The 27595-nt window shown below is 49.7% G+C and overlaps 2 protein-coding genes across 3 annotated transcripts; one reads left to right on the top strand and one right to left on the bottom strand.

The window, feature by feature from the left end:
* Window positions 1-330: 330 nt before the first annotated feature.
* Trim75 (tripartite motif containing 75) lies at window positions 331-1719 on the top strand. Its single transcript, XM_004848471.3, has one exon. It carries the CDS (start codon window positions 331-333, stop codon window positions 1717-1719), a length of 1389 nt encoding a protein of 462 aa, XP_004848528.2.
* A 7758-nt stretch (window positions 1720-9477) lies between these two features.
* Window positions 9478-22115, bottom strand: Tmem192 (transmembrane protein 192). Of its 2 annotated transcripts, XM_004848226.4 has the most exons (6): window positions 21880-22115; window positions 19917-20063; window positions 19324-19588; window positions 15595-15729; window positions 13223-13325; window positions 9478-10695 (listed from the first exon to the last, which is right to left on the bottom strand). In XM_004848226.4, the coding sequence occupies exons 1-6, from the start codon at window positions 21904-21906 to the stop codon at window positions 10557-10559; spliced, it is 816 nt and encodes a 271-aa protein (XP_004848283.1). In that variant the 5' UTR covers window positions 21907-22115; the 3' UTR covers window positions 9478-10556. The 2 variants fall into 2 exon arrangements, with proteins under 2 accessions (XP_004848283.1, XP_004848284.1); XM_004848227.4 differs by lacking the exon at window positions 15595-15729 and having other exon boundaries at window positions 21880-22090.
* Window positions 22116-27595: the final 5480 nt, after the last annotated feature.

The raw sequence follows: 27595 nt of genomic DNA on the forward strand, positions 1-27595 counted from the left end.
GCTGGGTGACCAAGCTGTGAGCTGTGGGGGCTGTAGGTCCAGGGGGTGAGGAATGCAGGCTCCCTCACATGGGCTTGGGGACCACAATCTGTTTGACTGGAGCCTGGGGTGCATGGGAGCCCCTGGAATAAACAGGTTTCTCCCCTTCTCACCCACAGCAGCTCTGCACTGCTGGTACTGGAAGAGAGGTGTTCTCCTGGCTAAAGATATTAAACGTCCAAAGACTCCAGGGACCTCCAGGGCCGCCACTACTGTAGGAACCCAGGCTGCAGAGAGGTCACCTGCACCCCAGGAAGGTCAGGGAGCCCGAGCAGCCCATCTGGTGGCCCGATGGCAGTGGCAGCAGCCCTGGCACGGCTGCAGGCTGAGTCCAAGTGCGCCGTGTGCCTGGACGACCTGAAGGACCCTGTCACCATCGAGTGCGGTCACAACTTCTGCCGCTTCTGCATTCGGCAGACCTGGGCCGACCTGCAGGAGAAGTTCCCTTGCCCTGTGTGTCGATTCCAGTGCCAGGAGGGCCACTTCCGGAGCAACACACAGCTGGGCCGCATGGTGCAGATCGCCCACAAGCTGCACAGTAGCCGGAGCAAGAGGAGGAGGTCGGAGAAGACCAACCTGTGTGAGAAGCACAACCAGGAGCTGACTTTGTTCTGCGAGGAGGACCTGGAGGTGCTGTGTCCCCAATGTGTGGGGCCCCCTGATCACCTCCGCCATCACATGAGCCCCCTGGGGGAGGCTGCATCGCTCCACAGGTCGAGGCTGCACAGTCATGCCAAGCTGCTCCGGAAGCAGGTGGCCAACACCCAGAAGCTGATCAGTGCACAGAGCAAGGTGCCCCTGGAGCTTCGGGAGAAGGTGGAGGCCCGGAGGCAGCAGCTGGCCTCAGAGCTGGAGCTGCTGACCCAGTTCCTGCAGCAGGAGCAGCAGGCAGCCTTGGAGAGGCTGGCCCAGGAGGAGCGGGAGATCCAGCAGCAGCTCAGCAACAACATCACCGCCTTTGCCGGCCACGCAGCGTCACTCAAGAGTCTCCTGGACAGGGTGGTGAAACACAACGCGCTGTCCGAGGTGCAGCTGCTGTCCCAGATCAAGCATTTCTACCAAGGCTCTAACAGTGAGATCAGCCCGCCCATCTTCTCCATTAACCTGCGGAGAGAAGCCTACTCCTTCCCTCCCCAGTACTCCGCCCTGCAGAGAGTCATAAAGGAATTTGGGGTCGACATCATCCTGGACCCTGAAACGGCCAGCCCCAACCTGTTCATCTCCACTGACAGGAAATGGGTGAGGTTTGCGAAGAAAAAGCGAAGCAGTTCTCGTCTGTCCAAAAAGCCTGGGGCCAACCCCGTTGTCCTGGGCTTCCCAGATTTCTACTCCGGGAGGCATTTTTGGCAGGTGGAGGTGGGGGATGAGCCCCAGTGGGGCGTGGGTGTGTGCAGGGTTTCCAAGTCCTCCAAGGAGCTGCGCTCAGGGCAGGGCTGCTGGCGAGTCCAGCTTCAGGAGGGCGGCTACGATGCCCCGGGGGCCTCGCCCTGCCCGCTGCAACTGGATGTGCGTGACAGGACCCTGGGCGTCTTCCTGGACTACGAGCTGGGTGAGATCTCCTTCTACGACATGCCCTCGGGTGCACACCTCTGCACCTTCCAAGACTCCTTCACAGAGCCGCTGCGGCCCTACTTCTACCTCGGGCCCGAGGCCAAGCCGCTCAGGATTATCGGGATGTGAATGAGGGCTCCCCACAGGCAGAACCGTTTGGGCAGGTTTTTTTCCTCAATCTCAGTGTACTTTTTTTGGTGATGGTGGGGATGGGACCCAGGGTCTGCAAGCTAAGCATGGACTCTACTGGTGAGCTCCACTCCAGGCCCGACTCTGTATTTTTTTTTTAAGTGTTTTTCTTATCGTGATGCTAGGGATAATGAAACAGGGAGTGCTGAACTACATTTAAAAAACATTTTTGTATTTTGCAGTAATGGGGCTTGAACACAGGGCCGTTGCACTGAGCCACATCCCCAGCCCTTTCTGTTTTAGTTTTTGAAACAGGATCTTGCTGAGTTTGCCCAGGCTGGGCCCGAATCTGCAATCCTGCCTCAGCCTCCCAAACACCTGGGATTACAGGTGTGCATCACCACACCAGCCAGATTTCTTTTGAGTGGAAGGTTCACAGGCCATTGTGTTGTGTGCTCAGACATCCAATCCCTCCAGTTTATTAAGTCTCACCACTTGCAACTTCATTTTGTTGCCACAGCTGTCTGGGGTGGGGTTCCGTCACCTGCCCTGACCTGGCACATGGCTGGCTTGGAGGGTGACCTTGCAAGGCTTTCCCACTCCACAAAGGTGGGATGGTGCTGTCCCTGACTCAGCTGTCTGCAGAGAGCAGCATGTGGCCTCAGTCTTGGCACATCACATCCCAGAGGGCTGCACACCATCAAGAGGGTGAGCTTTTCTTTTTTCCTTTTTTTTGGAGACAGGTAGGATATCACTAAATCACTTAAATTGCCCGTGCTGGGCTTGAATTTGTGATCTTCCTGACTTGTCCTCCCAGAGTGTTGGGATTTGGGCTTATGGCACCTTACCTGGCAAAGTGAGCATTTTTGACTGGTATTGTATCAGCTGTGGATTGTTTTTTTTTTTGGTCTTTTGTTTTTTGAGGCAGTCTCTCTCAGTTCAAGCTGGCCCTGAACTCACTGTAGTTCAGGCTGGCCTCAAATGTGTGAACTTTATGTAATCCTCCTGCCTCAGCCTCCCGAGTGCTGGGATTACAGGTGTCTGCCACCATGCCCGGCTCTGTGGACAGTATTTTTTTCTGTTACTCCCCGAATCTATTTGTGGTAGCAGCAGCACTCAGCACAAGAGCTTGCCTAGAAACTTTGTTCTATATATTTAGGTGGAGGTAGCTGGGTCGGGGACTTGGCTCAATGGTTCCGGCGCTTGCCCCGAAAACACAAGGTCCCGAGTTCAATCCTTGGTACAAAAAAAAAAGATGTATATATGGAGGTAGCTATGCCAGAAACAAAGCCAGGACTCCTGCATGCTAGGCAAGTGCTCTGCCATTGAGCTACATGCCTGCCAGGGACCTTGTCTGTACATGAATTAATGTTAGGAAAAGCTTTTCCAGGTTACATTTCACTTTTACATTCAGTTTGTTTTTGTGTGTGATGCTGTGATTTTGAACCCAGTGCCTGGCACACTGAGCTACCCCCCCAGGGCCGGTGTTCTTTCCCTCTTAAGTTTTTAGGACAGTAAGAAAGAGAGCATTCTTGTCTTATTTACAGTGTTAATGGGAACAGGTGTGGCGTTCCCTAAGATTTTTCTAATGTCTTTCTTTTGGATTTAGTCATCTGAATTAGGAATGCTAAGACTTGACTGTTATAGTGTATTTTTCCCATGTTAAGGTTATACTGTTTTTGTTTTGAGATTAGTCTCACTGGTACCCAGACTAGGCTTGAACTCCTTGCTCATCTCCCTCCCAGTGGCTAGGTGCCACAGGTGCAGCCTGGCTGCTGCTTGTTTTGTTTTGCTTTTGGTACTAATACTTTGCGAATGGTGTTGAGCATGTATGTCAGCACGGACATAACATGGATGTAATTTATTTTTTTCCTCTCCTGGGAATTGAACCCAGGGCTTTGCAGTGAGCTACATAAATAAATGATGAGGGGACAGCTGTGTCCAACATGATGTAAATGTCATATGTGTATCTGCATTGAGTCATCATATGGTGCCCCAGTAATATGTACAAGTTTTGTGTTCTGTGTGGCAGTTAAAAATAAATCTAAGAAAACAAAGAGCCTAGCTGTCTTCCTTCTGCTGCTGAGGATTGAACCCTGGGGTTCCCTGCACATCATGTACTTAGCCACATGTACTCAGCCACTCGTTCTATCCCTAGCCCAAGACCCTCACTCTCGCTGTGTTCTGAAGCCTGTGGATCCTCAGGTTTTTTACCACCCTTGCCTCCTAGTGGATTTTCAGTTAAGTCTAAGTTTTCCAGATACGTGGCCATGCTATGCACATGGTGTTGCTCTTGCTCCTTAATTCACTTGTACTGACATCCACTCCGAAGTCCACAATAGATAACCATGGCTATAAAATGTCTGTTTTCTCTGTACAACCACACCCCCATACTGGGAGCTGAGGCCAGGGGTGCTGCATTATTGAGCTATGTCCCCAGCCCTGCCTCCCTTTTTAATTTTCCCATAGGGTCTTGCTAAGTTGCCCAGGCTGGCTGTGAACCTGGAAATCCTGCCTCAGCCTCCCAAGGAATTTGCCACTGGAGCTGACAGATGCATTTTGAAGTATGGTCAGGTGGGACGTAGCCAGTGATGAAGCACTTAACAGAATGTGCAAGTCCTGTGTTCAAGCTAGTATCTCAAGAAAGGGGGAGACCCGGGAAAGACTTCCAGTGATGGAGGACCTGATGGACCAGGCAAAGGGGACAGAAGACGGGGCTGCGAGGTGGAGGGTCTCCAGGGCGGCCAGGGGCTGTGGGTGAGTGCCCAGACTTAGACTTCTTGCTTGTGGGGGTTGGAGGCTGAGCTGGGCATGGTGATGCACACCTCTAACTCAGCACTCTGCAGAGGCCAATGGATTAGAAATTTGAGCCCAGGTGGGACAACTCAGAAACTTAGAACCTGTCTCAGAAGATTAAAAGGCTGGGCTTGGAGGAGCACACCTGTACTCAGTACTTGGGGGGCTGAGGCAGAATCACTGAGTTCAAGGCCAGCCTGGAAGGCATAGGGAGACTGTCTCAAAAAAACAAAATAAATGAAGGGCTGGTGCTGCCACGCCTATAATCCCAGAATCAAGGGAGGACCTGGTGGGAAGAGCCTAGTTCAAGGACAGCCTGGACAACTGAGTGAGTCTACCTCAAAAGTGAAACAACAGTGGCTGGGAACGTAGCTCTTCACTTGGGCAGGCTTCACTCTTGGGCTCAGATGACTGCAGAGGCCGTGTGGGCCCAGGGGCCCGGGCCTGGCGGTGCTGTGCGGACTTGGGGAGGAGGAGCTGCTGGAGTTGGAGTGGAGGATGGAAAGGGAAGGAGGCAAGGACAGCATGCAGCTGTGGGGAGGAAGCCAGGAAATGAGGTGTCCTGCAGACAATGCCGAGGGGACCAAGCAGAGGACACACCTAGGCACCTAGGCAGTGAGAGAGCTTGGCTCCCTAGGGGTGAGATTAGCAGTCCCTGACCTCGAGCTACCCGAAGTCAGTGCCCGGTGGTGGGCGCGATGGTAACCACTGGCAATGCTGCCATTAGGGAGGCTGAGGAAGAGCCAGTTTGAGCCCAGCCTTCTGGGAACTTTAGCAAGACCCTGTGCTCGAAAGCAAAAAATGTAAAAAGGGCTGGGGACATAGCTCAGTTTAAAGGCTCCGTCCGGTTCAGTCCTGAGACCCTAAAAAACAAGACATCCTATGGCCCCACAATGAATGTAACACTTTTTTTATTTCTGATACTGGGGATCGAACTCAGGACCTTGCGCTTTTGAGGCAGGTGGCAGGACCACTGTGCTAAATCCCCAGCCCTGTAACACTTATTTCTGCAAACATGCACTAATAAAAATTTTTAGAATAGAAAAAAAGCTACTGGATTACAGCTTTGTATCCAAGATTGATAGCAGCAGGTCTGATTGGGCTTGGGAGGCTGACGCAGGAGGACTGTTGCCAGTTTGAGGCCAGCCTGGGTTACACAGTGAGTTCAAGGCCAGTCTGGACTACACAGTAAGACCTTATCTCAAAAAAACCCTAGTTTGAGATCACTAAACTATCTGTAATAATAATAAAAGCACAGTATTTAACTCAGTGTGATTCTCAGTACCAGAAAAAAAAAAAGTTAGCCTTTTATGTAGAAAGGCCGGGGAGGGAGGACATTTAATTGATCTCACTTGCAGATTTCCGGAGGGGTCAGAGCACTCTTGTTTCTGGAGTCCTTCCCATGGTGTTCCAGTGCTACCCTCTCCTGCACCGGTACAAGGTGGCCCCCAGGACACGGGAACATCCTCGGCACAGTTCTTGGGATGAACATTCACGGAGGCATTAACTTACTGAAAGTTCACGGGGTCCCTTCCAGCCCGCAAGACTGGGGTTGCTGCTTGCTGCCTACACTGCACCCTGCATGGGACAGACCCACACTGCAGAAACTGGTTTTTTTTGGTGGGGGGGGATTGAACCAGGGGCCTTTGCCCTGAGCTACATCCCCTTCCCTTTTTTTTTCATTTTGAGATGGTCAATGTTATGGCTTGTGTTTATCTTTTTGGTTATTTTTGGTTTTGTTTTCTTTGTTATGGCTTATGTCCAGATGTCCCCCCAAAGCCTCATGGGAATGAGGTGAGGCTTTTTCAGAGGTGGCTGGATCTGGAGTGAGGCCGGAATTGGTTCAGGGTGCAGTGCTAGGCTCAAGGGCACTAGGATTAAGGGTGTGAGTGCTACCCGCCCTGAGTAGCCTGGATAAAAGGGGCAGAAAGACACTATTAAGGTTCCTTGTAGCTTTGCTGCCATGAACTGTTTCTCCTTTGCCATGTGCCACCCTACTAGGGACTGAAACCTCTACGAACTGTGAACTAAATAAACCTTTCACTCTTTTACTTCAGGTGTTGGGTATTTTGTCTCAGCAATGAGAAAAGTAACACAAGTCACTAAATTGCCCAGTCTGAGTTCAAATTTGAGACCTTCCTGCCTTTGCCTCCCAGAGTGCTGGGGTTATAGGCATGTGCCACCATACCTGGCAACAGAACTTTCTCCCCAAGTGTCAGCAGTGCTGAGGCTGAGTAGCCCTGGAGGAAGTTGAGGAAAAATTAAAAGGGAGAAAGAGAACTTGATTCAAGTAAGACTTGGGCTTAAATACCAGAAGAAAAAGGGCCCATGGTGGCTGTCACGAAACCCTGCACCCCAGGCGGCCCCGGGACCATTTGTGGGGACTTTCTCAGGATCAGTGAGCTGAGGACCCGACTATGCACCGAACAAACATCTCTAAAAGCCCAAGGCTCTGGAAAGGTGGTCAACTTCCCCAGCGCAGCGTGAGGTGAAGTGATGACGCATCATCAGGTGGGCCGTGTGGGGAGTGCCCACGAGGGTGGGACTTGGTCCAGTTCCTTCAGGGGAGGTTTCAGGTCACTGCTTTTCAGTGTTTCCATCCATTAAGGAATAAGGAGCCTTCAGGTTTTCAGTAACACCTGTGTCTGTATTTATGTCTACACGAATGCTCACACACTATGCACATGCCCCAGTTCGGGGCTACGCCTTTCTGCCACCTTTCCTCCTGGCTGAACTATAGTCTAATCCTATGGAGACAGGCTGGCCCTGAACTCACTCTGTAGCCCCTGCTGACAGCGCTGTGACAAACTCACAATGATCCTCCTGCCTCAGCCTCCCGAGTACTGGAATTACAGGCGTGCACTACCACACCCAGCTGATCCTCCTAAACTGCAATTGGCATCAGTTCCTTGTGTGAAACTTTGCTGGGGGGTCCCCTTTTCACCAGATGAGGGGCAGGCTTCTTGGCAGAGGCCCAAGATCTAACCCTGTCCCTCTCCACCCCCCCACACACTTGGTCCAAGATACATGATGCTTGCGCTATTCTGTTGCTGCTCGCTCTGCTTCTTTACTGACTTATTTGCCTGGAACTTTGAAAACATTCTGTCCAGCAAGGGTAATCTTGGACATGGCAACCCACAGGGTGGGGTCAGTCCCCTGGTGTGTATCTTCTTCCTTAGAATGCAGGGTGCAACTAGTCTTTGTTGTTGTTTTTAATACTGGTCTTACCAAGCTGGTGTCAAAAGCCCAGGAGGAACTTGAAATCCTCCTGTCTCAGCCTCTCAAGTGCGGAGATTACAGGTGTGCACCACACCTGGCTGGCAAATCAGTGTTTAGTTTTTACATCTACAGTGTTTGCATGGTGCAATCCTGGTGACTGGACTGTTTTAAGACTTAAATTATTTTGTTCATTTTTCTGCTTTGCTAGTTCTGTCTAGTTTCATGGATCATTTTAAAGTGTTCATTACTAAGTTTGGAGAAGTGTTAGGATCACAGAGCTGTTCAACAGACCCTGAGAATCCCAACTGTTTGCGGGTACTGGAGGCTGAGCTGATTGAGCTACATCCCCCAACTTTTATTTTTGGTACAGGGATCAAACTCGGGCCCTTGAGCTTGCCAGGCAGGTGCTGTGCTGCTGAGCTACATCTCCAGCCCTACATCCTCCAACTTTTGGACTCTCCTTTGTCCTGTAAACCAAAGTTCATCCCATGAGTCTCAGAAACCAAATGTAGATCCCAGCCACATTTAAACATACACATTAGTCGTCTTTTCCCGGTGTTCTCCTTTTGAAAAGGAAAACCACGAGGCTGTATTTATAGCTGTTCCAGGACACAGAAAGGGCAGGTGTGGTAGCGCATGCCGGCTGAACTATGGTCCAATCCTATGGAGCTCCTTAGGAGGCTTGAAGCAGTAGGATCACCGGTTCAAGGCCAGCTTAAGCAACTTGGAGAGACCCTGTCTCAAAGTAAAATAAAAAGGGCTGGGGATGTGTAGAGTGCTTGTCTCCCATGTACAAGGCTGTGGGTTTGACCCCCAGTACTGCAAAAAAAAAAAAAAAAAAAGTAAAAACCAAACACAGGTACAGATTTCCAGAGAAGGTAACCGCTTTGAAACATACGTTTTTTTTTTTTTTGTACCGGGGATCAAACTCAGGACCCTTCGATTGCTAGGCAAGCGTGGCATCACTGAGCTACATCCCTCATCCCTAGCAAGTAAAAGGTTCTGAGTTCTATTCCCCGTACCAAAAATATAAAGAAATAAAAAGAAACGAAAGATGGCAGGGACCTGGACACAATCTGTCTGAATTTATGGGTGCCACTACTTTGAAGACTTGGCTCCCTGAAGGTCACACATGCTCTTTATCTCAGCAGACAACTGCAGAACGCCCCAGAGGGGCTGTATCGGCAGCAGGAAGCAATAGTGGGTGTGATGAAATGAACATGTCCCAGCCACAGAGGCGCAACCTCTCATCATCCCAGCACCCGCAGGCTGAGGCAAGAGGGTCACAAGTTTGAGTCTCACCTGGACTTCACACCAAGACCCAATTTCAAAAAACCAAGAAACAAAAATATTCATTGCCATGAGAGTAGTGGCACACATTTGTAATCCCACCACAGGGAGGCTGAGGCAGGAGGACAGCAAGTTTGATTCAGTCTGGGCAACTGAGCAAGACCCTGTCTCAAAATAAAGAAGGCCCGGGGATGTGGCTTGGTCCCATGGGCCTGCTTTAACCCCAGGACCGCCACCTATCTGGTCCCAGTCAGAACATCCCAAGGTGGTCACACACAGCTTCTCCAATCAAACCCTGGGTCACCAGCTGGGGACCCGGCTCGAAGTCACAAATGCCCCTCCCCTCATAGCTTCCCCCAGGAGCCTAGGTGGGCCTGATGAGGAAAGCAGTTCACTGGAAACAGGAGAAGTGACGCCACTCACTCATAAAGACTTCACTCTGCTCTCAGGAAATAGGTGTGTTTCATATCTGTACACAAATGAATGACATTTATTCCCATTATAAGTACTAGAAATAAGTCTTGGGTTCTCTTTAGAGTTTAAACGACAGACTTTTCTACTCCTGGAATTGAACTTCTTGATCCAATGAACTGATCCAATACAGAAATAGATGGCAACTTCCTCAAGAAGGGCAAAGACAAGGGGACATTTCTGAATTCTCCAGCTTTTGCTCATGGAAGGTGTGGAACAGCCTGTCTGGGTCAGGACACCAGGTAAATGTCAGACCTGATTCTGAAGAAAAGGCTGTAGAACTTGCATAGTACATCACCGAGTGAGACCCTGGCCCTACAGTTGGGCTTTTGTTTCTGGAGACAGGGTCTTGCTATGATATCCAGGCTGGCCTGGAACTCACGACCCTCCCGCCTCAGCCAGGCTCCTTGCCCCTCAGTGAGGAAATTCTGTGACAGCTGTGGATGTGGGGTGCACGTCCAGCACCACAGGAGGGAAACAGGTACACGGCCTCGCTGTCACCCAGTCCCCAGAGGCAAGGATACACGGTAAGGGAAGATACAGAAGACACCACAGAAATGACTTCTCTTGTTATCTTAAAAGTAGAACTTACTCTTTAGAACACTGTGTAGGTGAAAGACGCAGCTCCAGGGCAGAGCCTGGCAGCATCAGGCCCTGGGTTCCATCCCCCAAATGCCATTAACGATTGTCAGGACTGACTTCCCCTGCAGTCCATTGTCACAGGTCTGTTTCCTGTCACTGTTTACGTGGAACTGAGGGTCACACCCGTGACTCTTGAGTGCCAAGCACTCTCTGCTAAGCAACATGCTCACTGCTGCAGGGATCTAGGGCACGAAGAGTGTGACCAGGGCACGTTTAAACACCTCTGATCCTAAGAAAACCTGGTCAGTTAAATGATTCCAGGATGAACACAACATTCCTTCCCCTGGGTTACCAGGACCCCTGCCAGGGTCCCCTCGAGGATCCCTGGGTACAGGTGATGCAGATCCAGGTCCCACGTGTGATGAGCAGAGGGTTGGCCTGAGACCCTGGGCTCCTCCTGGCCTGGGCACCGCAGCCTCTCAGCTTCTGCCTGGCTGTGGGCCCAGGTCTGCGGTCGTGAGTGCCAACAACCGCTGGCTCAGCAGGGCATTGTGCCGCTTCAGGTACATTATGATGTCTGCTTGCTTTTCCACCACTTCTTCAAGGCTGGAAATGGTCCTGCAAAAGTCAAGCACAAGTGGGTGGCCTCCGAGCTCACCAGCCTCAGCGTCTGGGCACACGGGTCCCCTCCAGGGCAGACGTGCACTTAACACCCAGCTGTCACGTGAGTGTTAAACGCAGCAGTCCGCCCTGGAAACTGAAGGCTGCAGTGAGTTCATGGCCAGCTTGAACTACACAGTGAGAGCCTGTCTCCAAAAGCCAAAAATACACAAGTAAGCGAATCAGTAAAGTTGTTATAAATGTAAGCTATGGAAGAGGATTGTGTGCATCCTAATCCTGACTCTGCTACTCAGGGCTGTGTGACCGTACAAGTTACCGAAACTCTGTTCTTGGATATTTTGAGGGAGCGGATTTAGTTCAGTGGTTCCGCTGCCTGCCTCGAAAGCACAAGGTCCCAAGTTTGATCCCCAGTCCCAAAAAAAACCAAACCAAACAAAAATCCATAAAAGACAAAAGATACTAATATTTGTTGACATAGCTCCCAACAGATTTTGAGACAGGGTCTCACACAAATTCAGGCTGGCCTTAAACTCACTATGGAGCCCAAACTGGCCTGCACTTGTGGCAATCCTCCTGCCTCGCCTCCTGCCTCCTGACTGCTGGGATTATAGGTGTGTACCACCACACCCAGCTTCTGTTCTTAGATGTAAATATTTAGCATTTAATATGTGTGAAGCATCTCAGGGCCCCTCATTCCTCCTTTTTTGTTAAGTTATGCTAATTTACTGAAAATACACTGTTTTGTGATGGGTCTTAGGTTCTCTCCTTTTTTCTTTGGTGGTTATGGGAACCTACGGCCTCAGGGCACCAGGCAAGCTCTACCAGACCTATGGCTGAGACCACAAGAGCTCCTGGCTCCTGTGTGGCCCAGGCATCGTGTGGAGCTGAGACAGCAGGGGGACTGGTGAGGGTGGGAGGTGACAGGGAGGTGGCCACGCACGCACGCAGGGGAGAGGCTGGTGGCAGAGGGGACTTCGAGCAGTGGTGAATCTGTAATGTGTTCTGGAGGTGGAGCCCACAGGACTCACCCGGTCCTCTGTGAGGGCAAGTGAAGGAACAGGAGTCAGGGACACCTCGTAGACAGCTCGGGGGGTGTGAAGGAGGGTGGCAGAGTGGACAGGGCAGGAGGGAGTGGCCAGTGCACTGGGCATATTATGCTTGAATTGCTCTTTTATTTACTTTGCTTCTATTTCAGATCTCCTAGTGTATGTGCTAATCTGGGCGCCAGAGAACACTGGCAGCTGGAGAAGAGAGCGTGGGCCCATCTGGGTCTATGCAACCCTTCGTTTCCATCCGACCCTCAGTTCTCACTCGAGCTTGGGAAAGTCAGGGACCCCCAGCACAGGGCTCAGGGGACCAGCAGTACCCCAGCAGCCCAGCCCTGGCTTCCATGGCCTGGGGCAACAGTTCAAGCTTTGGGTTTCTTCTGCATTCCCCTCCCCTATCTAAATAATGGGATTCGACTGTTCCTTGACTTCAGTGTCAGCATCATCTCCAGATCCACTCTCCTGCTTCCCAGCCCCATGTGCACATGCTCGTGTCCTTGCATCTCTCCCTCCAGTAAGTGAAGTAATGACACAATTGTGGGTCAGGTCAGTATTCAGTCCACATATCACTATCTCTGTATCATCCCTGGCTAAGGCACTCTGTCGGGCACAGGGGCATGGCTGTAATTTCACCAGTTGGGAGGCAGAGGCAGGAGGATCCTCAGTTCAAGGCCAGTCTGGACTGCACAGTGAGACTGTCTCAAAACCAACCAACACAAATGTAAAGGTCTATTACTACATTTCATGTAGAGCCTTCTATTTTTCTTGATTAATAACTGCCTCATCACCTCATTTCATTTTTGTTTATATAGTTTTCCTTCTTTCCCCTTCAGCACTGAGTGGGGACGGCTACCACTGATGGCTACCTTTTATTTATTTGTGGTATGGGAGATCGAACTCGGGTCCTTGCACTTGTGCAGCAGGCGGTGAAACTGCTGAGCTAAACCCTGGCCCTACCTTTTTATTTTTTGAGAAAGGGTCTCACTACATTAAGATGGCCACCAACTTTCGATTCTCCTGCCTCAGCCTCCGAGTAGCTGGGATTATAGGTGTGCACCACCAGCTGTGACGGCTTGGATGGTGTTTAATAACCACGTTAGTCCTGAGCTCTCCAGTGGACAGGGATGTATTTTAGCCATCAGTTACCAAGGGAGAGCACAGCAGAAACCACCAGGGGGCCTGCAGTGCAGGCAGACAAGAGCCATGGGGAACCAGGAGCTGTGGTACGAGATCAGCCCAGGGAAACTGTGTCCGTTTAGGGAGGAATAAGCAGCAGCACCAACAACTCTGAGAGGCTGAGGTTAATCTCTCTTCTGTATCAAATATACCCATCGATTTACCTGTGCTGGCTTAGACTCGGTCTCACAACTGGAAAGAAGTAAACAAATCTAACACAATTATCAAGGCTACACACCAAGTCATGAACTCTAAGTGTTAGGGTGGTTTCTAGATTTCTACAGGGAAAACTCAAATCTTACCTGAAGCCGGTCTCCGAGGTAATACTCCTGGGGTAAGCACAGGCTTTTTCTTCTTCAAGAACATCAGGCTGTGGTTTGGCTCTATTAAATCTTCTAATTTTCACTAAAATAATAAAAGTCATTATTAGTCCTCAGATTACCTAACCTTTAAAAGATTCCCATTTTCACTCATTCAAATGACCTTCTTTTCACACAAGTTCACACGGGTAAGACTGCTGCAAAAGGCGAGAAACAGGGTTGTTACTGTTCTAGACATTTGACACACAGGTGCTCTGCGCGGGCCGGGCCGGCTGACTGAGCAACAGGCACAGGGCGCAGACATGCTTCTCACCATTCCCCACGAGGGTCTCTTCTACTCCACCTTTACACAAATGCTCAAGTGAAGCCCTCCACAGCCAGGACCCTAACCCAGGATCGAGGCTTCAAAGCCCCCGCTCTCCACACTATTTTCTTTTTCTTTTTGTTTTTTTTTTTAGACAGTCTCACTGTGTAGCCCAGGCTGGTCTCCAATGCAGTGATCTTCCTGTCTCAGCCTCCCTGGTACTGGGATTACAGGCATGTGCTACCACGCCTGGCTCTTGACACTATAGAGATCATCATCTCTTTGGATGTGCCTTCTCTGGACATTTCACAGACACAGAATGATACATGTAAATAGTTTTTTGCTTTCTTTCCTTTTTCTTTTGGTAGCAGGCCCTTTGCTCTGAGTTACATCCCCAGCCCTTTTCTCATTTTTCATTCTGAAGCAGGGTCTTGCTAAGTTGCTGAGGCGGAGCAGTGATGTGCAGAACGAGGCAACTGGAGGGAGCTCCCCGAACTCTCTGGTTAGAGTCGAGGGAGCCTGAGAGGCGCAGGACAGCGCACAGAGCAGGCCTGTGGGGTTGGGGGGTTGCTCAGTGCTCAGCTCAGAGGTCCTGGCTTCCGTCCCCAGCACCACTAAGATGAACACAGCAACACACCCACTAAACTCTACGGTCCAGATCTGAATGCTAACCCCCTTGTGTCATGGGACAAACATGGCAGATCACGGAATGGGTCATCAGCAAATCCCAAGGGCACCAGAGATGGAGGGCGAGGCACACGGGGAGAAGGAGACAACAAAAGAATGGAGATGTGGTGGACATGCGCCAGTGCCCCCTGGTGAGGGTGATTGTTTTCCAACCAAGCACCAACAAAAATCAAATGAAAAACCATCCAATGGAACTGACGTCAAGCCGCAGGATAACCCGGAGCTTGCTCACCGCGCACGAGTCATTCATGGACAGACTCCATCGCCTCCTAACACAGAAGTCTCACTCTGGTCTGCACAGCTAACTGGGCAGCTGCAGCTTCTCTGAGCGAGGTGCGAATGTCACTGGCCCCACCTGCCACTGAGGGCTGGAGGATGCCATTCCTTCGAGTTTCTGCAGGGCCCTCAGTCTTGGTAAACAGCTTCTCTGGGCCACAACCACACACACAAAACCAGCAAAAGGAAGCTTGAGCTGAGGCCAGATGACTTCTCCCAATGCCACAGGAATGGCTTCTTCAAAAACGGATGATTTACTGTAACAAAGCCGAGTCACGCTGTGGTGGGCAGACCTGCCCATTAACACCGGGCAGGGGTGAAACCTAGATTGCTCGGGGCTGGCTTCCTTCTGCAAACACCTTCCTTCCTCTCTCTCACTCACACTCTTCCCTAAGGCCTGCCCGCCTGCAGCCATCACACAGCCCCAGGGTTCCTAGATCCGCACCCTCAAGCAACCCTGGGGCAACTGCAGTTTTGCATCCAGTTTCGTTACTTACTGGGGTGGGTGGGTGTGTGTGTGTGTGTGTGTGTGTGTGTGTGTGTGTGTGTGTGTGTGTGTGTGTGTGTGTGTGTGTGTGTGTGTGTGTGTGTGTTCGAGTGCTACAGGTTCTCACTAGTAGTCCAGGCCAGATGTGAACTCACCAGCTTGGCCTCCAACTCTGATCCTTCTTTTCTTTTCTTGGTACCAGGGATGGAACTCGGGTCCTTGCGCTTGCAAGGTAAGCGATGGAACCACTGAGCTAAATCCCCAGCCCGACTCCGATCCTTCTGCCTCAGCCTCCCAAGTGCTGGGATTACAGGCATGCGCCACCACACTCAGCTATTTCCACTTTAAATTTTAAATGTCAGAGTTGTATTCTGTTTGCATTTGGGGAAGCAAAAGTTTGTGATGTTTTGGTTGTTTCATTTAACGGAAAGCCTTCCCTCTACTCAACAATTTCTCGATGGCAGCAAGTCAGAACCATGACTGAGTGCCGGTGGCAAAGCCAGGAAAGTGCGGGCGCCTGAACTGCCCACTGCACAGTGGCTCTGCCTCTGCCAGAGCGAGGGCAGCACCGGGCCCCAGCGCAGGCTCTCAGCTCCTCACCTGTGTACAGCAGCAGCCAGATCAGTGAGCAGAGCAGCTCCAGGGCTAGCACGGCCAGGAGAAGGTCGAGGTACAGCCTGCCAGGCCCCGGGAAGGAGTGCTGCGCACACAGCACCAGTAGCAGTGCCGCATTGCCTGTGGGGACAGCGGACAGAGCGGATGTGAGACACAGCGTTGGTCTCCCCAAGGTTGCTGGGCCCTTCGGTTCCGGCCGAGCCCCCACAACACTGGGGACTTCTGGTGTGGCAGTGACGGGAGCATCTCCAACCATCACTGGTTGGGCACAGAGAGCCTGCAAGCCTCTGGGTCCCTGGGCGACACAGCTGCCTGTTACTGACAGCAAGGGCTTTCCACCACTCCGAGTCTACTGGAATCAGTGACTCAGAGCTCCGCCTAAGATGCCGCCAGAAGGCCCAGGAGACTGGAGTGGAGCCTCCTGCCCCACCTCTCACAGGGCCAGAGACCACAAATTCAAATTCTCTATTTTTAGGGTCAGGGTCTCACCATGTAGCCCAGGCTGGCCTCCAACTCCAGGCAATCCCCCGTCTCAGCCTCCCAAGTACTGGGATTACAGGTGTGTAACACTACACCTAGCTGGGTTTATACACCATAACGATAACTCCCTGCTGGGTGGTGGGTGTTCTGGCACTCTGCAGGGGGCGGCAGGAGGGTCACAAGTTCAAGCACAGCCTAGGCAACTTAGTGACTTTGCAAAATACTGTCTCAAAATAATTTTAGAAAGGGCTTGTGGAGTAGCTCAGTGTGGCCTTGAACTTATTATGCAGCCTAAACTGCCTTCCAACTTGGAGGAACCCTCCTGCCTCAGCCTCCTGAGTACTGGGATTACAGGCATGAGCCAGCACACTCAGCTGTTTCCCACAGCATCTTATCTCAGAATTTCCCGAAACTTATTTAACATACTATTTATCTAAATCTGATCTAGGGGAAAACAATGCTTCTTTTTCTTCTCTGTCACTTTTTTTTTGGTGGGGGGGATACTAGGGATTCAACCTGAGGCCTTTGCACTGAGCTATATAGCCACCCCTTTTTATTTTTTGAGACAGGGAGGGTCTTGGTAAATTGCTTAACTGTCCAGGCTGGGCTCCATCTTTCCATCCTCCTGCCCCAGCCTCCCAGGCTGTAGAGACCACAGGGTGCACAGCCGTGGCCACCTCTCATCTGTACTCCCTGATGGAGAAGAATGACCGTGAGGCAAAGGGTTGAGTTTAAATAGCCTCTCAGAACTACATAAAGCTGGGCCTGGTTTGCTGGCACATGCTTATAATCCCAGCACTTAGGGAGGCAGAGGCAGGAAAATCTCAAGTTCAAGTCATCAAAGTACAAAGGCCTGGGGATGTAGCTCAGTGGTAGAGCACCTTGGGGTTCAATCCCCGGTACTAGAAAAAGAAAAAAATCTACACGAAGCTTCATCCTGCCGAGCCCTACCTCACCCATGGCCAGCACAGTGCATTAGCATCACCGAAAGATACTCACAAGTGCGTTTTGTGAGCAATACAAAGCTTTACGGCATTTCTGGAGAAGAGCAGGGTGGGGGGGATGTCTACACAGATATGAAACAGCTTTTTTATTTTTATGTTTTTGTTTGAGACAAGGTCTTGCTACTCTGTAGTTCAGTTCAAGCTGGCTTTGAACTCACTGTGTAGCCCAGGCTGGCCTACAACTCAGATCCTCCTGCCTCAGCCTCCCAGGGGCTGGGATTATGAGTGCACCACCAACCCTAGCACTAGACCTCTTCATAAAAATTTTTTTTTGAAATTTTGAGACAGGGTCTCACTATCACTAAATTGCCTAGGCTGGGGCTGAACTTGTAACCTTCCTGCCTCAGCCTTCTAGGGTGCTAGTATCACAGGCATGTGCCATCATGCCTTTTTTCTGGTTCCTAATAACACACACACAAAAAAAATTAAAGAAAATAGAAACCAGCTAGATACCCACCCTAATTCTTTTAATTGTTTGAGTTCTTCCGTGAACAATTTAAAAGAGATACCACCTGTGATTAAACTAAAGGTCATCTGTTAAAAAGCAGATCATGATTAAAGGTATAAGGTCAAAACAATCTGAAAATGCAGATTTTGGAAAGAAGCTCAGATAAGGGCTGGGCGTGGAGGCGCATACCTGACGTGGTGCACTCAGAGGCTGAATCAGGAGGGTCTTTCAAGTTCAAGGCCGGCCTGAACTACACAGTGAGGCCCTGTCTCAAAAACTCAAAAACAAAACCCCCCTAAAATGAAAAAAATCAGTCTCTATGGGCCTCAGAAACACTTTCCAACTAGCCATGGTAGTACATGCCTCTATAATCCCAGGTTTTTGGGAGGCAGAGGCAGGAGAATTTCAAGTTCAAGGCTAGTCTGGGCAACTTAGCAAGACCATGTCTCAAAATAAAAATAAAAAATGACTCAGTGCTCTGTGAGTTCAATCTCCAGGACCACAAAAAACAAAACCAAAAATTGTTTCTGGCCCATCAGGTGAGAAACTTACTTTGGTCTGGGATCAGACAGGATCTGTCAGGGCCCAGTTTCTGGTTTTATCCTGGCTTAGGGCGACATCTTCTGGCCACAGCAGAGTACTACACATCGGCACCCACCCTGGTAACCAAGCTGAAATATCAAAAACAAACCAGACCTACCCCCCATTAAGGCCTGAAGTCAGGGCCTTTTCCTGAGCAACATTCCCTGTTCCTTTTTAAATTCTGAGACACAGCCTCACTAAAATGTCCACGCTGGGGTGGAACTTGCAATCCTCCTGCCTCAGCCGCTCAGAATGCTGGGATCACAGGTATGTGCCACAACACCTGGCGAAAAATGTCAAACAGCGACAGCACTTCAATTTCCTTAAGATTAACAAGCCTGTTACCGGCAGAAGCGAGGGGGCCGGGGTGCAGGTCAATGGTAGAGCACATACTTAGCAAAAAAACAAGCCACAAGGTGGGGAGGCCTCTACTCCACACAGGGACACATGGGTGCAATGTTCATAACAAATACAGATTTCAAGTCAAAGGGAAGTCCATGATTACTGAGCCTCTGTATCTTACATATTATAAGAAAAGCTTCAAGACAGTCAAGTAATCCAAATTCTAGTAGCCACAAACACACATCACTCTAAAATGAGGGCGTATGTTTTGATTATAAAATCAAATTTTGGGGGGGCCGGGGATGTAGCTCAGTGGCGCCACACCTGCCTCGCAAGTGTAAAGTCCTGAGTTTCATCCCTGGTATCCCTCCCCCCTCAAAAAAAAACTCAATAGGAAAATCAAATTTGGGGGGCCCAGTACAGCATGGCCATAATTCCAGCATTTGGGAGGCTGAGGCAGGAGAAGAGATATGAGTTCAAATCCAGCTGGAACTATATAACAAGACCTTGTCCCAAAAAACCAAAACCAAAGGGCGGGGGATTTAGCTCAGTGGCACCATGCCTGCCTCGAAAGTGCAAGGGCCTGAGTTCGATCCCAGGTACAACAAAGAAAAACAAAACCAAACCCAAACCAACAAAAAACATCAAATTTCAGCCTGGTGTGGTGGTGCACACTTGTTGTCCCAGCACTTGGGAAGCAGAGGCAGGAGAATCTGGAGTTCAAGGATAGTCTGAGTGGCACAGCTACATGAGGTCAGTCTGGACTACACAGTGAAGTCCTGGTCCAAGAAACCCCTAAAACATTTCACATGGCCTCCCACTGCCACCCGGAGGGCAGGCGGGCATCTCCCCACTCACCAGCTGAGTGCGTCAGCAGGGCCAGTGTGGTCAGTGGCCTCGTGGCACGGTAGATGCGGCCGTAGCCGCGGCCCCGAACCCTACCGTGGTGGTACTGGAGGTAGCGCTCGAGCAACAGGTGCAGGACCCACATTGCCACCTTGCCCAGGACGACGACGCTCTGCACCTTCAGCGGGCTGGTGTAGTTCCCCGGGCACCTGTCCTCGTTTGGGTCGGGGTAGGAGCAAAGCACGCCTGTTAGAAACGCCAAGACCACGAAGACCACCTGGGAGACAGGGAGTGGCAGGCTCAGTACTGTGTGTGACTAAGAAACAACTGCCACCAAACCTAAAAAAAGTGTCCCTTTCTTTGAGACAGGGTCTATGTAATTCCTATGTAGCCCAAGTTGGCCTTGAACTCACATATCTGTAATCCCAGCACTCAGGAGACTGAGGCAGGAGGATGGAAAGTTTGAGATCAGCCTAGGCAACTTATTAAGATCCTTCTTGACATAAACTAGAAAGCGCTGGGGATATAGCTCGTATGTAGACCCAAAGAAGCTCACTCCACCAATGCACACACAAACCCTGCAGGGATAGCCCCCTGGCACTTACGTGTATGAGCAGGAGAAGACTGGCTATGAGCAGCGTGGGCAGGGGCTGGAACCTGGGGCTGAAGTGCACCTGCAGCGAGTGCTGTGGGAGGAGGGGGGTCTCCAGGAGCGGGTCATCTTCAATGCTCTGGACCAGGTCCAAGGAACCCTGCGGTGCAAAACACCCAAGTTAGCTGGGTGCAGTGGTGTGGGCTGTGATTCTGGCACTGGAGAGGCTGAGGCAGGAGGATCACCACAAGTTCAAGGCAGCCTGAACCACATAGGAAGAATCCATATCCAAAACAAAAAAGAAAAGAAAACAAAACCCTTGAAGTTACAGTCACTATTTTCTGGTGGACATTTCTAAGACATTTATAAAGCCTTTTAAACCATGACACAAGCTAGAGGGACAAGACAGCATAACCCCACATAAAGCAAGCTTAAAATAATACTCTCATCTAGAAACATGAGCCAGAATCAACTTCTCCTTTCAGTCTCGGGTGTCAGCTCCTTAGTCCCAGTGCACAGTGGCTGACACATGAGAAGTACACACAGGCAGCAATCCTCCCAGTGCTGGGATCACAAGCAAGCGCCACCACACCCAGCGTGCTATTCTATACTCCAGCTGTGCAGTCTCCTATGACTCATGATAGGCCATATTTTCTTCTTCCAAGCCAGGTTTTTTTTTCCTTTCTTCCCTAGTGGAGGGATGGTGATGAGAGCCTCATGCATGCTACCAGGTACTCTACTGCTGGGCCCACCCAATGGTTCTCCATTCCCACCGTCACTAACCTCCTTACTACAGAGGACAAGTCTGCCAATTCCACTCACAGCCTCTTCCCTCTACTGTGACAGCAAGTGTCTCTGGGAGCACCTTACCCTTCCTCCCCTACTCTGGCTAAGGGCAGGCACGGAACAACCCTGCCTGTGTGCGGAGGAAGGCAGACCGGGCTGCAGCCCCCTTGACCAAGTCAGTCCTTGTCTCCGTAAACCATCTGAGTCCACTGCAGACAAAGGACCCTACACAGGGTGTGTGACTCAGCTCCCGTGAGGGTCTGGGCCCGGGGCAGGTCCAGAACTTCTAGCTTTGTACCAAATGCTAGAAACCCTATCTCTCCCCCAAGCAGGCGACTCACTCAGATCTACAGTAACAGCTCTGTCACTCTGTTATACGGGACACATTACTCTCCAACAGTCTGGCCCAGGAGAGTTCTAGGATTGCATTCCTGAAAGGAAAAGCAGGTTCGAGAACTCCAGGGGCGGCTTCAGAGCAACCAAGAAACACGGCGTGTGCTTTTCTATGTCTCATTTTTCTCTTAGGTATTTATTTTTTTCCATAAATCGTGAGCTCATGAATCACAGCCTTAAAAATCCAAAAACAACAGATTTTGTTTTCCTGTATATCAGTTTTGGAAATTTTAAGACTTTTCTTTAGAAATTGTTATTTTGTTAGGAATAACTGTGGTCACTATTTGTACAAGACCCGACGCGCTTGTAGTGCTGTCACCTGGCTTTTTCAGGGTCATATTTGTTCGTTTATTAACCCAAAACAGGACTTTACGGCAACTGTCAACTTCGCATTTTTAGGGGCCAGGAATTTCATGAGGTGCCAATGGGTAACCCAGCTAATCCTGGGAACAAATACTTGTTTCCCCTGGAGCTGCCTTAATAAACTCAAAGACGTGAGATCTCGCACTACTGCCATCGTCCCGCGCCGCACACACGGGCAGACTCTCCGGCCCCGCTCGGGCTCCGGACGGGAGGTGAGTCTCGCCGGCCAACCAGACGGCGGGCAGCACCTGACCTCCTCTCCCGCGCGCGCTCCCGGCGCTGCAGCCACAGGTCCGCCGGGAGCGCGCCCCGCGCCAGGTGACGCTCGGGTTCCGGGCGGGTCGCCTGCCACCGCGAGCCCACCGACCTCCCCCGGGCCTGCGCGCCGCGGACCCCATGCCACAGTCCCCGCCCCGTCACCTCTGGGCACTCACGTCCTCCACCCGGCCCCGAGCAGCCATCTCCCGACGCCGCCCGTTGCGTCAGCCCTGAACCCACCACCTGCGCAGGGAACCGCCCCGGACACACCCACTGCACCCGCCCCGCCCGGTCCAGCCGGCAGCCCCCGCCCGCTGCCGATTGGGTGAGGCGGAGGGAGGGGCGTGCCCGCCCTGAAAGCGGGGCAGTGGGCCCCACCCGCCTTGGGACAGACCAGTTCCGGGCTCTGCCGTCGGAGTCAGCGAGGGGCGGGACGCGCCCCTGGCCCCGGACCGAACTACGGCGGCCGCCACCTGCCGCTGTTCAAAACGCGAGCTTCCTTCCGGCCTTCGTAGTGTTAGTCGGCCTGAAGGGCCGGTGCTTAGAGAGAACCCGCTGTAACGCCCTGCTCTGCCAGCAGAGGGGGCGCGAGCGAAGGGCCTCCAGGTTCCAGCGATAAGAAACATGCGGCGCGGCATTTTTACGGCTTTTGTTCCTTTTTAAGTAATTTTAAAAATTTAAATGCATTTTTCTGATAATACATGATAGCTTTAAAAATGCATGCAAACAAGGAAAGTGAAGTTTTATGTTAATACCAGTCCCTGAAGGGTACCCTGATATCAGTTGGAGCGTATTATTTACACGCTCATCCTTTTACTTTTTCCAAAAAAAAATTTTGAGACAGGGTCTCGCTATGTAGCCCACGCTGGCCGCGAGTCTGCGGCGATCCTTCTGCCTCAGCCTCCCGAGTGCTGGGATTACAGGCGTGCGCCACCATGTCCAGCTACTTTCATCAGTTATTATAATGCTTATTATCATTATTATTACCACGGAGAATAGTGTGATCCTGTGAATGAGGTTGGGGAAATAACTCAATGTCAGTGAAGAAAAAGATTACATAAGGCCCCACATGATCCTAAAATCTCACAATCCTGAGATTCTGATTTCTCAAGAGCCCTTCGTAGACATGCATTTCCCCTCCATCTCCTGTTCTGAAGATTGTCAAGCGTACTGTTGAGAAATGTTGAAAGATTTGTTGTTAATATTATGCAACTGTAAGACCGAGGGCCTTACCAAACGCTCCGAGGAGCTGACTGCAGCGAAGAACACCCAGGAAGGAACACACCGGACAAGTTGGAAAATAAAACAGACCTTTATTAGTCTGGCCAGACGGCACTCCCAAAGCAAAATAGCTTAGAGAGGCAACTGGCTCAGAGTCCGAGGCTGTTCTTATAGGGGGTTGAGGGGGAAGTTAACACATAGAATTAAAGAAAAGGAGACAAAGGTTAGTGATCGACTGTCATGTACTGATGGTCAGCAGACATTTGCAGCTTGTTCTATAGATTGTGGTGTCCGGAACATCAGTTCCAGGCAAACAAGGAGTTGAGTAGTTTACTTTGGGACTTTAGGTCTGTTACAGATTTTATCTAGTGTCCCAAAACTAACAAGCATCTTTATCCATTAACTCACATTTAATCACAATGGGGCTGGAGAAAAGGAACAAAGGTTATGCAGTCCCACACAATGAATGCTCTGTATCTGTGTCCACACTTCCCCTTTTTAAGGGACAGGTTCTCACTAATATTGCAAGGCCAGTCTTGAACTTCTGGGCTCAGGCAATCCTGCCTCAGTCTCCCAAAGCTGGAAATATGAACACAGATGCATAGGAACTGCCTAGCCTCCCCCCCCCCCGCCCCCCGCTCCCACTAGGATCCCCCCCGCTCCCACTAGGATCCAGTCCAGGTTTACACATTGCGCTTAGTTATGTTAGTTATGTTGTTAGGTCCTGCGTCTTCTTTTTTTTTCTTTCTTTCTTTTTTTAATGGTACCAGGAATCAAATCCAGGGCCTCTCATTGGCCAGGCAGAAGCTGTGCTGCTGAGCTACATCCCCAGCCCAAGACCTGCATCTTAATAGTGCCCTGTTTTGAATGGAAGTTTGAATTCTGCATTTTGCTAAACGTTTGTTATTGAGCACTTGATTTATATTCTCCGGAACTCATCTTCCTCATCTAAAAATTAAATTGTTACTTCCCATTTTGTAGAGATTTTTGTTTAAATAAATGTAATGGTATTCTTTCAGTGCTGTCGACAAAATACTCAGCAAGACCGGTGTGGTGGTGCTTGCCTATAATCTCACTCTGGGAGGCTGAGACAGGAGGATCCTAAATTAGGGCCCAGCCTGGGCAATTTAGGGATTTTACAATATCCTGTCTCAAAATAAAGGGGTGGGGCCTGTAGCTGTAGCTCAGTCTCACGGCCCTGGGTCAATCCCTAGTACCAAAAAAAAAATACTAAGCAAATATTAGTCACCTTTTTTGCTAAGTCACGTTTATTGAGGTATTATTAGCACACAGTCCTTGGTTTAATAATACAATAAAATGTATGGAAATTTTTAAAATTTTTTTTGGTAACAGGGATTGAACTCGAGTCATTGCACTTGCACAGCAGGCGGCGAAATCACTGAGCTAAATCCCCGCCCCCCTTTTTTTTTTTTGATACCGGGGATCGAACTCAGATCCTTGCGCTTGCGCAGCAGGTGGCGAAGCCACTGAGCTAAATCCCCGGCCCTGCAGGTGGAAAGTTTTCAAAGTAAAGTTTTTTGAGGAAAAGGATAACGGTGTACTTGGTAGGCTAAAGGGCTGGCTCACACTTTCAGGTAGGAAGAATTGTGCTCACCCAATATGGACACGCGGGGAGCAGCGGTGTGCAGATGGAACCCCGATTTTCCGTGAGGGGCATGGACCGATGAGGGGGTCAGGCTAGGCGTGACCTTCAGGAGGGACCCAGCCTCCAGGAGTGCTGTCGGGAATCGAGGTGACCTTTAGAAGGAAGGAGTCTGAGGCGCTGGTCTGACTGCTTTGTTTGGGCCTAGCCTTGAGCCATTCGGTGCTGCTTGGTGCTTGGTGTATCTAGGTCCTAAGTTAGAAATAAAGGCAAATGCGTCATGGTTACTAAAAGGCATTGAGATGGATGTTAGGAAACAGAGAAGCAGAAGCAGCACGAAGGAGCCTTGGGCGCCGCTCTGTACGGGCCCACCGCATTGCAGGGTTTGAGGCCCCGCCCCGCGTGGGGCAAGCAGAGACCGACGGGAAGCAAGGCCGTTCCTGGGGCTCCGGGCAGGGTGCACCCTGCCAGCAAATGTGTTGTTAAAGGGCTGCGGGGACAGATGATAGAGAAAAGGAATTAAAACAGTTATCAACAGTAAATCTTATTAAAATCCATATAATGCTCCAGTTGTTACAGTGGTAGATGGATGGATGGATAGATAGGTAGGTAGGTAGGTAGATAGATAGATAGATAGATAGGTAGATGATAGATAGATGGATGGATTTTTTTTTTTCCAATGCTGAGGATGCAACCCAGGGCCTCGAGCATACTAAGCATGTGTTCTGCAGCTGAGCTACTCCCCAGCCCTATTAAAGCCATTTAGATAAGCATAGCTCTGGAAGGAAATTGTATCTACAAAAGGATCCACCCCTTCCTTTTTGCAAGAGTGAAGATGTTTTGATGAAGGTGGTCATCTTTGTTTATCTATGAGGAGAGGGGTGCAAAGAGAGGTAGAGAACTTGGCTTTTTATTTATTTATTTATTTTTGAGACAGGGACTTCCTCTGTAGCGCAGGCTGGCCTCGAACTCATAGTGCTTTGTGTCTTTCAAAGAAAGCACTGTGTACCACAAATAGTGTTGTAACCAAAGGGTGACAAAGGTCTCTGTTAGGGGTCCCTGGGACTTAGGAACCTTTGCGCTAGCAGCTTCTCCTCCCTCATTATTGCTTTGTTTTTCTTCTAAAGTTCTTGTGATCTCAAATCCTGACATTTACAAACAGTTGTTTTTGAAGGCAGAGTCGGATTTTTATTTTCATTTCACTGACTAAATTAGGAGTGAAAGAACAAGCTTGCTAAAATTTCCATAGATGATTTATCTTTGGATAGATACCAAATATATGAAGTTTCAGAGCAAAACCAAAATTTATTTAAAAGTTTTAAGAAAAACACAGAAACTCAGGAAGAAAATGAATTTTGTAACCTTCACGAAAATCAGGTGGTCTCCTCCTGGGAGTTAGAGCTGAGCTCAGCTGACCGAGGCTCTTTCCCGTTTCCATCTTAGTGCAGTCCCGGTTCCTGCAGTCAGCCGGGCCAGTCTGCAGCATTTCTGGGAGGGTTTTCTTCTATCAGAAATAATCAGCCAGGCATGGTGTGCAGCCTGCAGTCCTAGCCATTGGGGGCTGAGGGAGAGGGTCTCGTTTCAGCCCAGTCTGGACAACAGAGCAAGATTCTTACCCTCTCCCAGGTCAAAAAAGAAAGAGGGAGAAACAGACAGAGAGACAGACAGAGTATAATCTCAGCATTCAGGAGGCTGAGGCAGGAGGATTGCTTGGGCCAGCATGGGCTCCATAGTGAGTTCAAGGCCAGCCTGAACTACATAGCTAGACCCTGTCTCAAAAAAAAAGAAGACTCAAGAATCAGCTCCAGGATCCCTGATGCCCATCCTCCTAATCAGCCTTCCTTCCACTTCTCCTCTGAGGCTTTATAGCCTTTATAGAAACACAGCAACATAAATTAAAGTAAAATGGTTTTTACATTTTATACAAAGCGAAGGAATAGATCTATATGCACTGGTCTACATGTGCAACAGAAACATATAGCTAAGTAAAACAAATTCAATTTCCATTTATAGGGGAAAATTCATTGGAATGTTTGGTTATTTAATCATTTATTGGTGTTTTGAAACAGGGTCTCAGTATACAGTTCAGATTGGCTTAGCTTTGAACTCACTACGTTGTCCAGGTTGGCCCTGAACTCAAAGTGATCCTCCTCCCTCAGCCTCCTGAGTGCTGGGATTACAGGCCTGAGCTACCACCACATTTGGATAGGTTTTGTATGTTTATAAAAATATTTCAAAAGAATATATAATAACCATTAATGGTTACATCTTCTGAATAGGACTGGGAATACAGAAAAATATTTTCATTCCAGTTTAAATTTTTCTGCATTCTGAAATTTTTACCACTTCTGACTTTTTGAAACTTATATTCTTATTTTTAATTATGCATATAACTTGTGATTACACAGTAAGCAGTGTGGTGTGCATATATTATAGATTTTTTCCTGTGTACTCTAATAACATATATCACACGGGCCAGGGATTTAGCTCAGTGGCACTGTGCTTGCCTTGAAAGCGCAAGGTCCTGAGTTTGATTCCCAGTACCAAATAAACAAACAAAAAACAAAAAAACCATATATCACATAGCAGGCTCTTTTTGGACAAAAGCTTTTTGGTAAGTTGTCCAGGCTGGACTGGAATTCTCTATTCTCCTGCTTCATCCTCCTAAGGGCTAGGGTTACAGATGTGCACCACCATACCTGGCTTCATATTAATATATTTGTTTTTGTCTATTATATATATATTTTTCCATGACTTAAACTACATCATAACTATTTTTTGGTATATCATGAAACTTTTTTTTCTAACATAGATACAAATCTTGTTTTAAACTGGTCAATAGTATCTGTGTCTGAGTGTGTGTGTGCACGTAAGGCGGCTTTTGGAAGGCGGCTGAACATGACGTGGGGGGGGCGCCTGGTCGCTGGGGGCGTGGCCTGGAATACCCCTCCCCGCTATTTCCTAGGGGCCAGTGCGGTAAGCAACTTTCCCTGCCGGCCCTTCCGTCCTGATGTTCCAGCTCTTGAGCCTGCTGAACATGGATGGAAACTTCTTTATTTTAAAATTTT

Source organism: Heterocephalus glaber, unplaced genomic scaffold (assembly GCF_053883595.1).
Source record: "Heterocephalus glaber isolate CG9 unplaced genomic scaffold, H.glaber_assembly_v1.0 deba00001461, whole genome shotgun sequence".
In the NCBI taxonomy this organism is placed as follows: domain Eukaryota; kingdom Metazoa; phylum Chordata; class Mammalia; order Rodentia; family Bathyergidae; genus Heterocephalus; species Heterocephalus glaber.

Bases quoted from the DNA above. Each gene is read 5' to 3' on its own strand.
- Tmem192 (XM_004848226.4), bottom strand. From the start codon at position 21,906: ATGGCTGCTCGGGGCCGGGTGGAGGAC. The intron at 15,730-19,323 runs GTGAGTGGGGAG...CTGTCCCCACAG, and splicing joins CCTGCTGACGCACTCAGCTG to GCAATGCGGCACTGCTACTG. The intron at 13,326-15,594 runs GTGAGGAGCTGA...TTATTATTTTAG, and splicing joins CTGGCTGCTGCTGTACACAG to TGAAAATTAGAAGATTTAAT.
- Trim75 (XM_004848471.3), top strand. From the start codon at position 331: ATGGCAGTGGCAGCAGCCCTGGCACGGCTGCAGGCTGAGTCCAAGTGC.